Source organism: Corapipo altera, unplaced genomic scaffold (assembly GCF_003945725.1).
Source record: "Corapipo altera isolate COAL_440 unplaced genomic scaffold, ASM394572v1 55, whole genome shotgun sequence".
NCBI classification, from domain to species: domain Eukaryota; kingdom Metazoa; phylum Chordata; class Aves; order Passeriformes; family Pipridae; genus Corapipo; species Corapipo altera.
The window spans coordinates 236,337-250,161 of NW_020884882.1; the positions used below are offsets into that span (position 1 = coordinate 236,337).

Here is a 13,825-nt window from a genome sequence, read left to right on the forward strand (position 1 = left end):
GGCCCCGCGCACGTCACCGCGCCCCGCACCGCCCCTTAAAGGGGAGCCCGGGTGTCCCTCCCGCCGCCCGGCGCCGCTCGCACCTACGCGCAGGGAGCCGTCAGACAGCGCTCGGCATCGCCGCGCCCGGCTCCGCTGTCTCCGACGTAAAGTGTTGCTCACCCCAACGTGGGAGTGTTGGAGCAAGGCCAGAGCGGGTCACGAGGCTGATAAAAGGGTTGGGGTACCTCCCCTACGGACACGGGCTGAGAGGGCCTTGAGGGGAAGCCAAGGGCCCAGCTGAAGGAATTTGGTCTGTTCAGCCTGGAGGAGAGGAGACTGAGGGGAGACCTCATCGCAGTTACAGCTTCCTCGGGAGGGGCAGGCACTGATCTCTGCTCTGTGGGGAGGAGTGACAGAACCCCAGGGAACAGCCTGAAGTTGTGTCAGGGGAGGTTTAGGTTGGATATTAGAAAGAGGTTCTTCTCCCAGAGGGTGGCTGGGAACTGAACAGGCTCCCCAGGGCAGTGGTCACAGCACCAAGGCTGACAGAGCTCAAAAAGCATTTGGACATGTGGTGTGACTCTTAAGGATGGTCCTGTGCAGGGCTGAGAGGTGGACTAGATGATCCTTGTGGGTCCCAACTCAGCATATTCTGTGATTCTGAGTTGGAGCTGTTCAGCCTGGAGAAGAGAAGGTTGTGTGGAGACCCCATAGCAACCTTCTAGTACCTGAAAGGGCTTCCAGGGAAGCTGGAGAAGGACTCTTTATCAGGAACTGCAGTGATAGGACAGAGAGTAATGGGTACAAATTGAAAGAGGGGAAACTTCAGTTAGATAGTAGGAAGACAGTTTCTACTGTGAAGGTGGTAAGACACTGGAACAGGTTTCCCATGGAGGTTGTGGCTGCCCCAACCCTGGCAGTGTTCAAGACCAGGATGGATGGGGCCTTGAGCAAACTGATCTAGTAGGAGGTGTCTCTGCCCATGGCAGAGGGAGTTGGGACTAGGTGATCTTTAAGGTCCATTCCAACCCCTCAACATTCTGTTTTCTACCCCTGCCCTCTCTTTGTCATCTTCCACACTGTGAAAAGCAGACACGTTTTTACAGCAGGACTCCTGTCATCACTGACATAGGCTTAAAGGAATTTACTTTTGCCACAGATTGAAACAGAAGGAGAAATATGGTTAAAAACTCAAGGGCAAAAGATGCCAGAAAACCAAGGAGATACTTCAAACAAAAGCAGATTCTCTTCCTCAACCACTACGGATTTTCTAAGAGTACAGAGCAAAGAGTAATGGCCATAAACTAAAATGGGATGTTCCACCTCAACATAAGGAAGAACTTCCTTTCACTGAGTGTGACAGAGCACTGGAACAGGCTGTCCAGGAAGAGAGTGGAGTCTCCCTCTCTGGAAACATTCAAAGCTCAACTGGACAGTTTCCTGTGTTACCTGCTCCAGGTGACCCTACCTGGGTGGGGGTGTTGGACTGGATGATCTCCAGAGGTCCCTTCTAACTCCAGCTGTTCTGCAATTCTGTGCTAATGCTTCAACCTCCTGTTCAGCAGGGAGGATATGGACTATTACATACAGAGATTGTTATGGTCAAAATAGCACCATCCAACCTCTTCATGTCTCTGCATCTTCTGACATCTACATAGATTTTGAGCGCTCCACACTCTTAGCACACAGGTAAGTATTTCTATTCTCACAGGTAAGTATTTCTATTCCAGCACAGATTCATGAGATGGTTTAGGCTGGAAAAGATCTTTAAGATTATCAAGTACAACTGTTAACCCAGCACTGCCAAGTCCAGTGTACTGACTACACAATGAAGAATTGCTAAATAAATCCCATTTTAAAAGCTTGCATGGCTTACCTGAGGCCAAAAGGCATGTCATCATCAGGGTCCTGAAAATCCCCCAGGTCTGAGTCAGAGATCCTGTAGCAAGAAAATTCCATTTTTGAGATGAATTCATGACTTATTCAAGTTACCATAAGTTCCACACGCTTATGAAAAGTAATGTAAACTAAAAAGAGATTCACATTGTCATCTGCGGCACTAAGAGTATGGATTTGACATTTGCCTGACAAAGACCTTCCAAGACAGTTTTGAGAAGTCCAAAAAAAACCCCAGACCATTCATTGAGATGACAATAGATTCAGAATAGCAATGGATCAATGTACTTACTGAATTAGTGTTAAATAACTAAGGTTGGCCACTGATTAACAATCATGCTACACTAACAAATCCAGCTTATCACTAAGATTACCTTCACTGTTAATTAAGCTTAGTTTCACCTGGGTATGCTGACAGGCATCCCTGAGGCATCTGTGCTTTGGGGAGGAGAGAGGAGCAAGCACAGCAACTTGTCTGCAAAGTGGGGTTATATTCTCATCCTCTACATGGATGATCAATTTTATAATATCAATTTTATAATGAGGGTTTCTGTTACCTTCAGTCAAACTGAGTTATAAGACTTATGGCTGAATCAAAGGCAGAACAGAACTGTGACACTTCAGGGTTGCTCCCTCCTCCACCCAGCTGGGGCAGCAGTAAAGGCTGTTGGACCTTTGCCTGATAGTCTTTGTTCCCACCAGCACATTACAGCCACACATCACTAGGTCCTCCAAGGACCAGATTTATACTTCTGACAAGGACTGTTATGCCTGGGTAAGGGGAAGCAAGGCTCACATCTCCATACAAAGGTCTGGGTGGTCTTCTGTGCTTCACAGAGACAACATTGAGCTGAGGCCAACACTTCACCCCAGACATCACTCACAGGTTAAGCCTTGCTTGAGCCAGCTGCAAGATAAGCAATGGCTCAGCTCATTTTTGTGCTCAACCAGCCTCATCGATTCTCCACAGCAAGGCTGGTGGTTTTCCACATAATCCACACTGTGACTACAGACACAGCTCCACAATAGGTGGGTTCAGAGTGTGTCCTCTCTCCTCATCTGGCATGCCTTTCATTTGGTAACATTCTCCATCTGGAGCAGGTACCAGTGGTGCACAGCCGGCATCCTAAACCCAAAGCATTCTAAAGTGTGAAGTTATAGCTTTCAATAACAAGGACTTTACACAGGATATACTAATACTGACAATGATAATCGTTACAACAAACATTATTGCGTGTTGTATCGGGCCTCAGAGCCATCCCACCACAGTAAAACCAAGAATATTAAAGATTCGTTCCAACCAGCTCTTGGACATCAATTCATGGATTTTTTTGGTTGCCTCGTCTTCGGTCTTCTCAAACTTATCCCAAAATTCTCCCAGTTGGGCCTCTTGAATCTTATTTAAAAGATCTCCTGGGACAGACATCCTCAAAGAAAAATTAATTTGGGTGTAAGTATCTGAAAATGCTCAAGAAGACACACATCAGTTCATGCATCAATTTACCCACCTCACTGTTCCCATTTTACAAGTTACAAGCATTAATGCTGATCCTGCACAGAGCCAAATATAGAGCTGAAAGATCCCTTAGGAAGGTTTAACCATTAAACTGTGTATTTCTGCCATTTAATGACAGAATTTTAATCTGTTGTATACATTCAGTTTGCCTCCTACCTTACATTTTGTAGAACACACTGAAACTGTTCAGCAAATCTTAACATCACATTAGAGCAGCAGAATCGATTCGTGCAGCTTCCACAGCAGAAGTCAGGACAGGATTGTGCAGGTTGTTCTTTGCCAGAATAATCAATATATGCCTGACAATCCTCACCCAAAGCTGAAAAGAGTTATAAATTAACAGTTAGTAACTAAAGAAATAATCATATAAAGTCTCTTTCTTATACTGATCAGCGCACCTAGGTTAACACCTAAATGTTACAATAATTTTGGTTAGGTCTTACAAACCCAATATTTCCTTCAGTGTACAGCAAAGGCAAATATTCCCCACACAAAATATCATCTTCTTCAAGCAGCTCTAAGTGTTCACACAGGCACAAAGGACTAAATGAGTGCAAATATACTTATGAGATGCTGGTGATATTCTCTTCACTGCGTCTGATAGTGGCTACCAAGTTACTGTAAAGACTCAAAAAAGCAACATGAGTAGCCAGATATGTTAAAAATACCACACAAGCACCATGATCAGCTAGAAGAAAATGTTAAATTTTCCTAGAGATTTGACTCCATGCAAATGATGCAACACCACCACATTCACTGCAGATTTGGATTTCCATGGGACTTAGTTGTTTCTGCCTGTTGCTTCGTTTTCTTCACAGAAGATCCTAATCCTGTAATCCATTGCATAAAACAGATGTTGTACAACAGAGATTTTTAGGACTAAAATCAGCCTAGTGTTGCCTTCCCACTGCAAGCATCAACTGGTGCAGCTACAATGGTAAGGAAATGGGGATGTTCATGTACTAGGATGGCTTCCTTAGGGGACACCCCATGCTTCTCAGCACTGCATTGGGCTGATACATTCCTTAACAAACTGGCTGTTTCCTCTCTCTCTTTACCCTCCCAAACCCAAATTAACTGCAACACATAAACAGCGTATCAAAAGCTTCCAACTGTCACATAAAAATACTTCTCAAAGCTTAAGCAAAACTCATTTCCCAAGAAGAGTATAACTTCATTTTTCAGTGATAAATGCTGCAGTCACATGGTTTCTATTCCTCATTTTCCTTCCCATCACATATTGCATTAAGATGACATACCCTGATATTTTGCTCCCAAACTACACTCCATCCAAAAAGTTCAAATTCCTTCAAGTGTAGTTGTTCAGGGAAAGCAAACAAGAGGCAAAGACAACAAATCCTGTTCCTTCAGTAGAAAAGTAATGGGTATTTTTCCTGGAGTATTTAAACTGATTATAGCATTTGAAAATTCAGTCTTGACTCTCTGGCATCAAGACGTACCTAAATATTTCAGCCAAGGATAAAAAGAAAAAAAAAATGTTCCAGGGGTTAAATGTGGAGGTTCATTAAACAGAAACAAAGAGGAACTTCTGTACTAATACCACAGTACTTCGACTAACAGGTTTACACAAGCTTATGGCTGGTTTATCCCTCCTGTATCCCCTATAAGGAAATGACAGGTAGCTAAACTGATTCCAACACACCTTGTGAAATTACAAACAAAACAAGGCAACCAAGAAAATTCCCCCCTCCATCTCACAATTGTGCTACTGCAGCACAATCAAATAACAACGAAAACTAAAGGTCTAGGCCGGTTCTCAGGCGGCCGAGCTGTGCCAGCAAGGGCTGAGCACACCAAAGCAAATATTTCAATGCCTCTACTTTGTTCCTTGCTTCTTCCATCAGCTGTGGCCCCTGTTGGATACTTCCTCAATTGATTTGGTTCACCAGCTCATCAGCAGATCAACCTATGGGACTTTTTTTCCTCAGATGGTTTTCTGATGGGTTACTCATTTGAATCACCTCAGAAGAGGCCCATTGTACACCCAACCCACCACTACAGAAGGGTTGAGCCTGAGGGACCTCCTATTTTGGTGTATCTGCTACTGAGGGGTTCAACCTACCCTGCAGGACAGCAAGATGATTTCACACAACCAGTACCACATAAACCCTTTAACAGACTAACCAAATTCCATCTTGAGAGCAGAGCTGCTAAACTTTTCCCACCAAAAGTCACCAACTATTCCAGTAAGAACACTTCTAACTTCCAACTTTATTTATTTGAGGCCATACAGTTACTGCTGTTCCACCATCATGGTGAGTCAGCTGAAAGGACCCTTTTTCTGGTGGTTACCCCTCAAAGTACTTACAGATAAAACTGACTATTTCAGCCACACGCACTTCAGATCACACCCCCCCAGACAAACTGTGATCCTGGACCACTCTGACTAAGTTAAATGTCTTCTTGCATGTCACAATCACCTTTCCTGCACATCTGTGCAGAATATGATCCCTCAGATGAAGTGATGCCACTGATGCACACAATATCAGTAGTGCTTCTCCTTTCCTGAGACTTCACCTGCTAAGTCCTATGCTCGCATTTGCTTTTTCTCATCACAACAACAAAGCTGGGGAAGAGCACACGGTCCATCCTCTAAGCACAATAACAAAATAGCTACAGACAGGACTACTGAAAAAAAGCCCAATTATCAATTTTAGCATTTGACAGCTATGTATGGACACTATTATCAAACAAGCTTCCATAAGCAGTGCTGTTTGTGCAATATCATCACTCAACACCTGAGTATGTCTATTATCTTGCTGTAAAAGGGTAGAATTTACTGGGGGGGAAGAAGGGGGAGTGACAAGGTGAAGGTTTTTAACGGGATGCATCACGAGTGACCGGCGGCCGCGTCGGTCCATCGTTTCTCCGCAGCATCCTTACCTGAGTCACCAGCAGCCCGTATCACCGGGTGGGGCCTCACAGTCACTCCCAGGCACTTATTTCTGCCGGCTAACGCAAACCCACCTCACTTCCCGCGGAACTTTGCCCCCGGCGAACCCAAAGCCGCCGTGCCACCTCCCGCCGGCGCTGGGGCCACACGGCTCCAAAACCACGCGTCCCTGGGCCCCCGCCCCGGCACGGGCGGCCGAGCTGAGGGGGCCGAGCTGAGGGGGCTCTGCCCGCAGTCTGGGGCTCGCCCCCGCCGGGGGCTCCGGCCGGGTCCTCCCGCGGAACCGCCTCAGGAAGCGACACCGGAGCCCCACAGCCCTGCCCCTCAGCGCTCCCCCGCTCGCCGAGCCCCCGCCCCGCGCTCACCGGCCGGCGGCAGCAGCAGCAGGAGGCTGAAGAGGCCGAGCACGCCCCGAGCCAGCGCCATGAGCGCGGCAGCTCCCCCGGGGTGAGCGGGGATGGGCGGCGAGCGGGGCGGACGGATGGGCGGGGCAGCGGGACCTGATCTCCGACTGCCCGACCCTTTGTTAGGTGGGTCCACAGCCACTGACAAACATCTTGCGCCTGAGGCAGCCCTGTGGTCTGCAGCCCTTTCGTGGCGGGAAGCCCGGCTCCAGCGGTGTGGGATAAGTAAGTCCGGCTGAGGCCTTGAGGGATAAGTCCGGCTCAGGCCGTGAGGGATAAGTCCGGCTCAGGCTGTGTGATTGCTCTCTCTGTGTAGTCCCAGGTGCTCCGAAGACTTAGGCAGGTCCAGATTTGTGACTCAGAGGAAGACCTCCTGAGTTCAAGAACTTTCCCAACGTGGCTTCTAGGAAAAAAAGCCGTTTCTTGAGCTCCACCAAATGGTGAAACCATCTGCACGTGTGAATTGTGGATTGTTTTCCATACCTGACCTCGAGTTGTGTGTGAGCTCAAGGACTCTGTCAAGGAGATGGTTGTCATATTTGCAGAGACAAGTAAACAGAGGCAGAAGTGGAGAAAATCAGTTGCTTTCCAGAAGTGAATTATTCAGTGAGTCTGCAGGGTGTAAGACTGTGCCCCAGTGCCCGGTGCTAAGATGGAAAGACTGCCTGAATTGTGTGATGGTGTGATTTCCCCATACTTTGAAAGAGGAGAGAGAAAGACTGCAAAGTTATTGTTTCCCAGGAAGAAACCTTTACATTTCAGTGTAAAGGTGAGTCTGCTGTAGGAGACCTGGGTTTACATAGCAAGGAAAACACCTGCAATTTCAAACTTCAGGGCATAAAGAATTCTGCTCCCAGTGGCCCAGTGTGATGGTCCTGTGGCCAGATACTGTTGTCAGCCCTGAGAGAGTTACAACGAGAGCTTTCCATGCTCTGAACCCAGGGCTGAAAGGCAGGACCCTGTGAAGCCACCTGTCACAGCCATGGGAATGGCTGACATCCAAAGAAAGCTGCTGAGTTTTGGGAGCTCCTCAGTTATTAATTAACGCCTTGGGGCTGCCTCAGAACAGTAGCCCCCAGGGCCAGCGAGGCCCAAAGCTTTCAACCATGGTGCTGGGGAGCCAGTCAAGGCTGGCCTTGAAAAGAAGGAGGCTGGGGAAGGAGCTGCCAACCCTTGGGAGACGACGACCCCCTGGGCCCAGCCCTGGATGCTGCCCATGGAGAGAGAGAAGGAGGAGGAGGAAGCTGACATATGAGCGTGGTGCCTTCCAGTGCGCTTCATTGTGTTGGTGGAGCGGGATCAGGGCCAGCATTCCGGGATGGTGCACTGCAGGTCCAGTGCCCATGTCCAGGCTGGCTGTGGGGATTCTGGGCCTGACGCTGAAGGCGGGAATGGTGTCGGATCCACACAGGCCCAGGGCTGCTGGAGTGTCTGCCACTTTCTAGATTGTGGGAGACACAGGAGGATCCTGATGATGCCTGGCTGGTGGTGCTGGAGCTGCTGATCTCTAGAGAGGGAGATTCCAGAGACTGTCCTGATTCTGCCTGGCTGCTGGTCTCAGGTGCTGGAGATCTGTGGGACAGCCCTGATGGCACCAGGCTGCCTGTGCTGGGGCTGATGGTGTCAGGTGGTGGCATGCTGTGGGAAGGTTCCAATCCCAGCTGTTTGTCCATGCTGAGCTCCGAGTCATCTCTGGAGGCTGTATGGGGAAGCAGGAATGTCAAGTCTGCCCCAGGCCCAGGGCAGGATAGGCCAGAACAGTGCCCCCAGCCCTCCTGGAGCAGACAGGCTCTGCCAAGCCCACCCTGGGCACCCGCTGCCAGGCCCAGGGTCACCAGGGTGCTTTGCCTTTTACCTGTGCCCAGACCAGCACAGCCATCACATTCCCAGCTGTTTGTGCTGTCCCTCAGGCCAGAGCAGTGTCTGTGAGTGGCCTCAGCAGCACAGGAGGAGCACAGGAGCAGTTCCCAGGGCCTGGGGAAGCAAACGGGTTCATGGAGGTGAGGACAAAGTGCCCAAAGCATGGGATTATCTGGCTGAGCTCTTCTCCTGGGTCCTTCTACTTCAAGCCCTTGCTGAGGCACAGATCCCCTACAGAGTCCTGGGGTGCAGCTTTGGCAACTTACCCCTGTTCCTCTGCCTCCTCCCTGCCTCCTGGAAAAAGGCACTCGCTGGCATTGCAGCAGCTGTGTCTCTCATATAACTGTCCATAGGCACCGTCTTCCTCCCATGATGGTCCTCTTTTGGGAAAGGAAGGGAAAATTGATGAGACCCTGATAGCAGAGTGGCAGGCAGATGCAGGGCATTCCTGCTCTTCCCTCTGTGCCATTTCCAGCTCCTGCGGGAAGCTGAACCCAGGACTCACGGAACAGGGCAGGGCCAGGACTGCTGGGGCAGGCCCTGGCACAGCACAGCGCTTGCACCCACCTGTGTTGTGAGCTGTGAAAAAAAATACCAACCTCCTGGGGATTCGTATCCCCATGATAAACATTTCCATCAGAAATCTATACTCATTTTGACAATGCGGGCAGCAGAAGATGTAGAATCCAGAATGGATAGCCTGATTCTGGATACAGTCTCTGTGGAACCAGGCGGTTTTGCAGGCTGGGCACACCATGGTGTTGGAGGTCTTTCTGTCCTCCACAGGCTCCATGCAGATGAGGCATTCGGTGCCCGGCTCTGGAGTCGCCTCCACTGCCTGCTCTGGGCTGTGTGTGGGGCAGAAGGCCCTGGGGGGAAAAGGGGTGGGTGAGGTGAGAAGTGCTGGGCCCTTCCCTGGTGGTGGCAAGGAGGGGACAGGAGGTACCTGTATGGTGGAATGAACTGGGTGACACAGCCTCCCTGCTTGGCACAGGGCAGGTGGAAACTCAGGTCACAGTCTGCTTCACAGCAAGAGACTGTGGCCCCGCTCTGGCCACAGATGAAGCAGCTCTGGAAAGAGCAGAGCAGCCCCATCAGCAGCAGCCTCAGGGCCTCCTCCTTCTCCCAGAGCTGGTTGGAAGGGCTGGGCTTTCTTGCTTGGGGTCTGGGCTGAGCTCCAGCAAACCTCGCCTGGCACAAATCTCCCTGCTCTTGTCAGGCTCTCACCTTCTGTGCTGCCTGGTCAACTGTATGTTGGATATCCTTGGGGAGAAGGCCTAAGAATCCTACTTTCTTGTTTCTTTTTGGAAAAAGTTTAGCAAAAAACTGCAGGAGAGAAAAGATGAGGTGCTGATGAGAAGAGTGTAGTGGGAAGTGCCCATTGGAAAGTTGGACGGACCCCACGGAGCAACTCACCAGGCAGAACACGTGGGCACAGAGCCCATATTTCTGCATTTTTTCCCCACAGATTTCTGGGTCAGCCTCTGATCGTCCACACAGCAGGCATGCTGGAGGGGAGAGAGACAATGGCACCTCTGCAGGGCTGGAGCAGCTTCCCTGTGGGATCGACCCCAAGGGCTGCTCTGTCCCTGCCTGGCTGGCTGAAGGGCAGGGCTGGAGGCGTTGGGGAGGATGGGACATTGTGGGCACGGGTGTCCCAGCAGGTGTCCCCTGCCCCAGCTGGGCCCCACTTGATGAGGAAAGGAGGGTCCCAGCCCCGGGATGCCTGGACAGCTCCTGCCTCCCCGTGCCACTGCTCCTGGCCCCACGCTGGCTGCCCCGACAGCCCCTCTGCCAGGCTGAGGGAGGGGCACTTTGCTCTCACCTGGCTCCCTCACTTCAGGGGGCTTCTCCTTCTTGTCTGACATGGTCCCTGTCCCTGGAATGCTCCTCTAGGTGCTCCTCCGCTGGTTCTGAGGAGCGGGCAGTGGGTGAGACTGCAGCACAGGCCCAGAGCCCCGAGGTGAGGGGCTCCTCTCTTCCCTCAGAAGCTCAGCACAAGCCCCATCCCTCCTCCCATCACCAGGCCACACTGACACATGGCCTGAGCCCAGCATTTATGCCCTTGGCCCCACAGGTCACAGTGGCCACTGTGACATCAGCATCATGCACACAAAATATGGGCAGGGATGGCCTCAGCCACTTGCCACCCATTGTACCTTGGAAGCAGGTGAAATCTGACTGGGCAACCTGCTCCAATGGACCCTGCTTGACCAGGCACATGGACCAAAATATCTCAAGAGATCCCCTCTTGTATCACCTAGGATGTTGTTTGCATTTGTGTGTTACCTACTCAGGGGTGCAAATATAACTATAGTGAGTTTTGTTTACAGATTTCCCTTTTGCTTTTTTTTTTCCAAGGAATTATTAGATGGTAAAAGCTCCATCTGTTATGCAAAATAGAAGTCCAGATAGAGACATCAGGCCAAGGAAGTACAGAGGCTGGCAAGGTAGAAATAAAAGGAATGAAGGAATGTGGAAAGGAGAGGGAGAAAGAGACAAAGAAGATAAAGCTTATCCTTTTTGACAGATAGTACTGATGGGAGCTCCCTCACTTGATGTGCCACCCTTTAGAGTCCAGACTATGAGGTGTGGGCGGTCTCGGAGGCTGTTCAGCCTTTTGCCTTGGACAAGCTTTCTGTGGGTCTCTGAGTGAGGGACCACCACCCTCAGGGTCTGCCCAGAGAAGAGATCCCAGCATTTCAGACCAGGATGTGGCTGGCAAAAGACTCTGAGGAGAGGGGAGAAGTTTGGCAAGATTTAGATATGTGAGTCACAAACTTTCACCCCAAAAGCTTTCCCTCCCTGCTCCTCCAGCAGGGAAGTCCCCAAAATCACCTGTAAAGACACAGGCCAGAGGGAGAGTTGCCAGGGAGAGGGGCTGTCCTGCTCTCTTTGCTCACATATGCCCCTTTCTGGCATCTCCAAAGCTTCACTGCCACTTGCAGGTTCCTACCCCACCAAAGCAAGGCTCACACTGACTCTGAAAGGCAGTTTATTGCGCTGGAAAAAGTCCCTCTCTGCTGTGACTCTGCAGCCCTCCTGCTCTTTGTTCTGGAGACAGCACATCACCAAAGCACTGAGGAGTTCAGGAGAAAGACGCTGAGTCACCTGTGACATTTAGGTGCCATCCTGAGGTCCTTTGTGGTGCCCTGGCCACCCACTGTGTCTGAGCAGATGGGATGTGTGAGCCTAGGCCAGGCTCAAAGGTCACTTCTGTCCCCTGTACTGGGGAGCCCAGAACCAGAGGCAGTTCTTCAGATGCAGCCTTACCGGTGTGGTGTAGACAGGGAGGATCACGAAATCACAGATGGGGTTGGAAGGGACCTCTGGAGATCATCTCGTCCAACCCCCCTGCTAAAGGAGGTTCACCCAGAGTGGGTACACTTCCAGAAATGTTTTGAATGTCTCCAGGGAAGGCGACTTCACAGCCCCTCTGGGCAGCCCGTTGCAGGGGCTGGGACATCCAGGCGGCATCAGGGCCATCCCACAGCTCTCCAGAACATGAGGACAGCAGCTGCTCCAGCACTGCTGGGCCTGACCACACACATAACCATTCTCAGTTACAGTGTCAGGCCCAGAATCCATAAGGCCAGTCCAGAAGTTACTGTGCCAGCACCAAATCTTGAGAGCTGCATCCTGAGCTTGACCCGTTTCACAGCTTGCTGACATCCAACACCAGCAGCCACAGCACCACCATCCAGCTGCCATCGGGATTCTCCTGCAACTCCCCAGATCCTGGAGCACCACAGCTAGCAATGTGTAGGAGGAGTAAATTGGGCAAGGGAGAGACTGGCATGGCTGAGTAAGGACCTGCTGGTCCAAGTAAAGGGAAAGAAACAAACGCACAGACAGTTGAAGCGAGGACAGGTGACCTGGGAAGCATATAGAGATGAAGGATGGTTGTGTTGGGATGGGGTAAGGAAGGCCAAGGCAGAGCTGGACATGTTCAAGGCCAGGTTGGACAGGGCTTGGAGCAACCTGGTCTAGTGGAAGGCTGGACATGCTTCAGTGATCTCAGACCTAGGGGGAGGTTAACGAGGCTTGGGGAGACCACTGATAGTGAGCATAAAGAATGCAGAATTTATGGGCCACAAGGACATCTGGCAGAAGTCCCAAGATAAGGAAGAAACTGATAAACCCAACTCAGCAACTGTGCTGGAATCAGCTCCAGCTGGGTAAAAGGTGATGCTGGCAGGGGGATCTGCGACCACTGACCCAAGAAATCCACAGACCCAAAAGAAGAAAAAGATTGAGCATGCAGTCTAATTAGCATGAGAACAAATAAAAAGTAGATACTAATCAATAAAATAACTATGTGACTTGCAGCCAATGAACACTAATTCCTTTGTTTGCTACAATGTATAAATAGTTGAAAGTTTTGATAGATCGTGGGCTCGATTTGTGGAAACCTCCACCTTGCACCCTGCACAGAATAAACAATGTCTCCTTTCTAAACTAGACTCTATCTGAGTTAGAGAGCTCTTAATCGGCAACAACAGGACAGGGGGGAGTGGCTTCAAATTGAGAGTAGTTTTGGATTAGGTATGAGGAAGAAGTTCTTGCTTGTGAGGGCAGTGAGGCCCTGCCACAGGTTTCTCTGAGAAGTTGTGATGTCCCATCCCTGGAAGTGTACAAGGGCGGGTTGGATGGGGCTTGGAGCAACCTGGGCTAGTGGAAGGTGTCCCTGCCCATGGCAGGGGGTGGAATGAGATGGGTTTTCAGGTCCCTTTCAACCCAAACCATTCCGTGATTCTCTGATTCTATCTCGCCGGTGGCAGGTGCTCCAGCACCCCTGGAGGTCCGAGATCGCTCCCGCCTGCAAAGCCGGGCCCAGAGCCCCCACAGCCACCGCGGCCCCGCCGTCCCCGAGTGCTGGCCCTGACCCCACTCCACCGGCATCATAAAGTGCACTGGGGGACTCCACGCTCGTGTGTCGTTTTCCTCCTCCTCTTCTCTCTCCAGGGGCAGCATTCGCGGCTGGGCCCTGAGGGTCATTGTCTCCCGGGGGTCGGCAGCACCTTCCCCGGCCTCCCTCGGGCGGTCTGGCCTTGGCCGGCTGCCCAGGCCCTGTTCGGTTTCCCCGGGGAAAGCTCACGCGGACACCGGGGGGTCTCTGCCCGTTCCCCCTTCCCCGGGCAGGGCGCCCTGCCCGGCGCTGCCCGAGCGGGTCCCGCCCGTCTCCCGGCAACGCGTCCCGCCCGCCCGCCATGGCCCTCGCGGGTCGCCGTAGCGGCGGCGGCGGCGGCGGCG

The 13,825-nt window shown here is 51.2% G+C and overlaps 3 protein-coding genes across 7 annotated transcripts in view; 1 reads left to right on the forward strand and 2 right to left on the reverse strand.

The window, feature by feature from the left end:
* The window catches only part of SHISA5 (shisa family member 5), a 25,764-nt gene extending 18,981 nt beyond the window's left edge, over nucleotides 1-6,783 (reverse strand). Inside the window, exons 1-4 of one of the 3 annotated variants that reach the window (XM_027640599.1) lie at nucleotides 6,674-6,783; nucleotides 3,551-3,713; nucleotides 3,180-3,305; nucleotides 1,859-1,921 (exon numbers count right to left, since the gene is read on the reverse strand). In XM_027640599.1, the coding sequence (XP_027496400.1) occupies nucleotides 1,859-1,921; nucleotides 3,180-3,305; nucleotides 3,551-3,713; nucleotides 6,674-6,734 (413 nt within the window). In that variant the 5' untranslated portion in view covers nucleotides 6,735-6,783. Of the gene's footprint in view, nucleotides 1-1,858; nucleotides 1,922-3,179; nucleotides 3,306-3,550; nucleotides 3,714-6,298; nucleotides 6,558-6,673 lie in introns of those variants that run through there. The other 2 variants (XM_027640603.1, XM_027640602.1) reach the window with 2 other exon arrangements.
* A 68-nt stretch (nucleotides 6,784-6,851) lies between these two features.
* The window catches only part of RNF123 (ring finger protein 123), a 56,013-nt gene continuing 49,039 nt past the window's right edge, over nucleotides 6,852-13,825 (forward strand). The window contains exon 1 of the mRNA XM_027640572.1: nucleotides 6,852-6,937. The gene's annotated coding sequence lies outside the window, so the exon portion shown is untranslated. The remainder of the gene's footprint in view (nucleotides 6,938-13,825) is intronic.
* Nucleotides 7,907-10,604, reverse strand: LOC113945885 (PHD finger protein 7-like). Of its 3 annotated transcripts, XM_027640584.1 has the most exons (8): nucleotides 10,398-10,604; nucleotides 9,989-10,080; nucleotides 9,800-9,898; nucleotides 9,519-9,643; nucleotides 9,172-9,441; nucleotides 8,839-8,952; nucleotides 8,568-8,686; nucleotides 7,911-8,411 (listed from the first exon to the last, which is right to left on the reverse strand). In XM_027640584.1, the coding sequence occupies exons 1-8, from the start codon at nucleotides 10,438-10,440 to the stop codon at nucleotides 7,990-7,992; spliced, it is 1,284 nt and encodes a 427-aa protein (XP_027496385.1). In that variant the 5' UTR covers nucleotides 10,441-10,604; the 3' UTR covers nucleotides 7,911-7,989. The 3 variants fall into 3 exon arrangements, with proteins under 3 accessions (XP_027496383.1, XP_027496384.1, XP_027496385.1); XM_027640582.1 differs by having other exon boundaries at nucleotides 7,907-8,411; nucleotides 8,839-9,441; XM_027640583.1 differs by lacking the exon at nucleotides 9,989-10,080 and having other exon boundaries at nucleotides 7,908-8,411; nucleotides 8,839-9,441; nucleotides 9,519-9,898.

What these genes read in the sequence shown, in the direction of transcription:
- LOC113945885 (XM_027640582.1), bottom strand. Translation starts at nt 10,440, where the DNA reads ATGTCAGACAAGAAGGAGAAGCCCCCTGAAGTGAGGGAGCCAG. An exon ending in TTGACCAGGCAGCACAGAAG is followed by an intron (nt 9,644 to 9,799) that starts GTGAGAGCCTGA and finishes TGCTCTTTCCAG; the next exon opens with AGCTGCTTCATCTGTGGCCA. An exon ending in GAGGAGGCAGAGGAACAGGG is followed by an intron (nt 8,687 to 8,838) that starts GTAAGTTGCCAA and finishes TTGCTTCCCCAG; the next exon opens with GCCCTGGGAACTGCTCCTGT.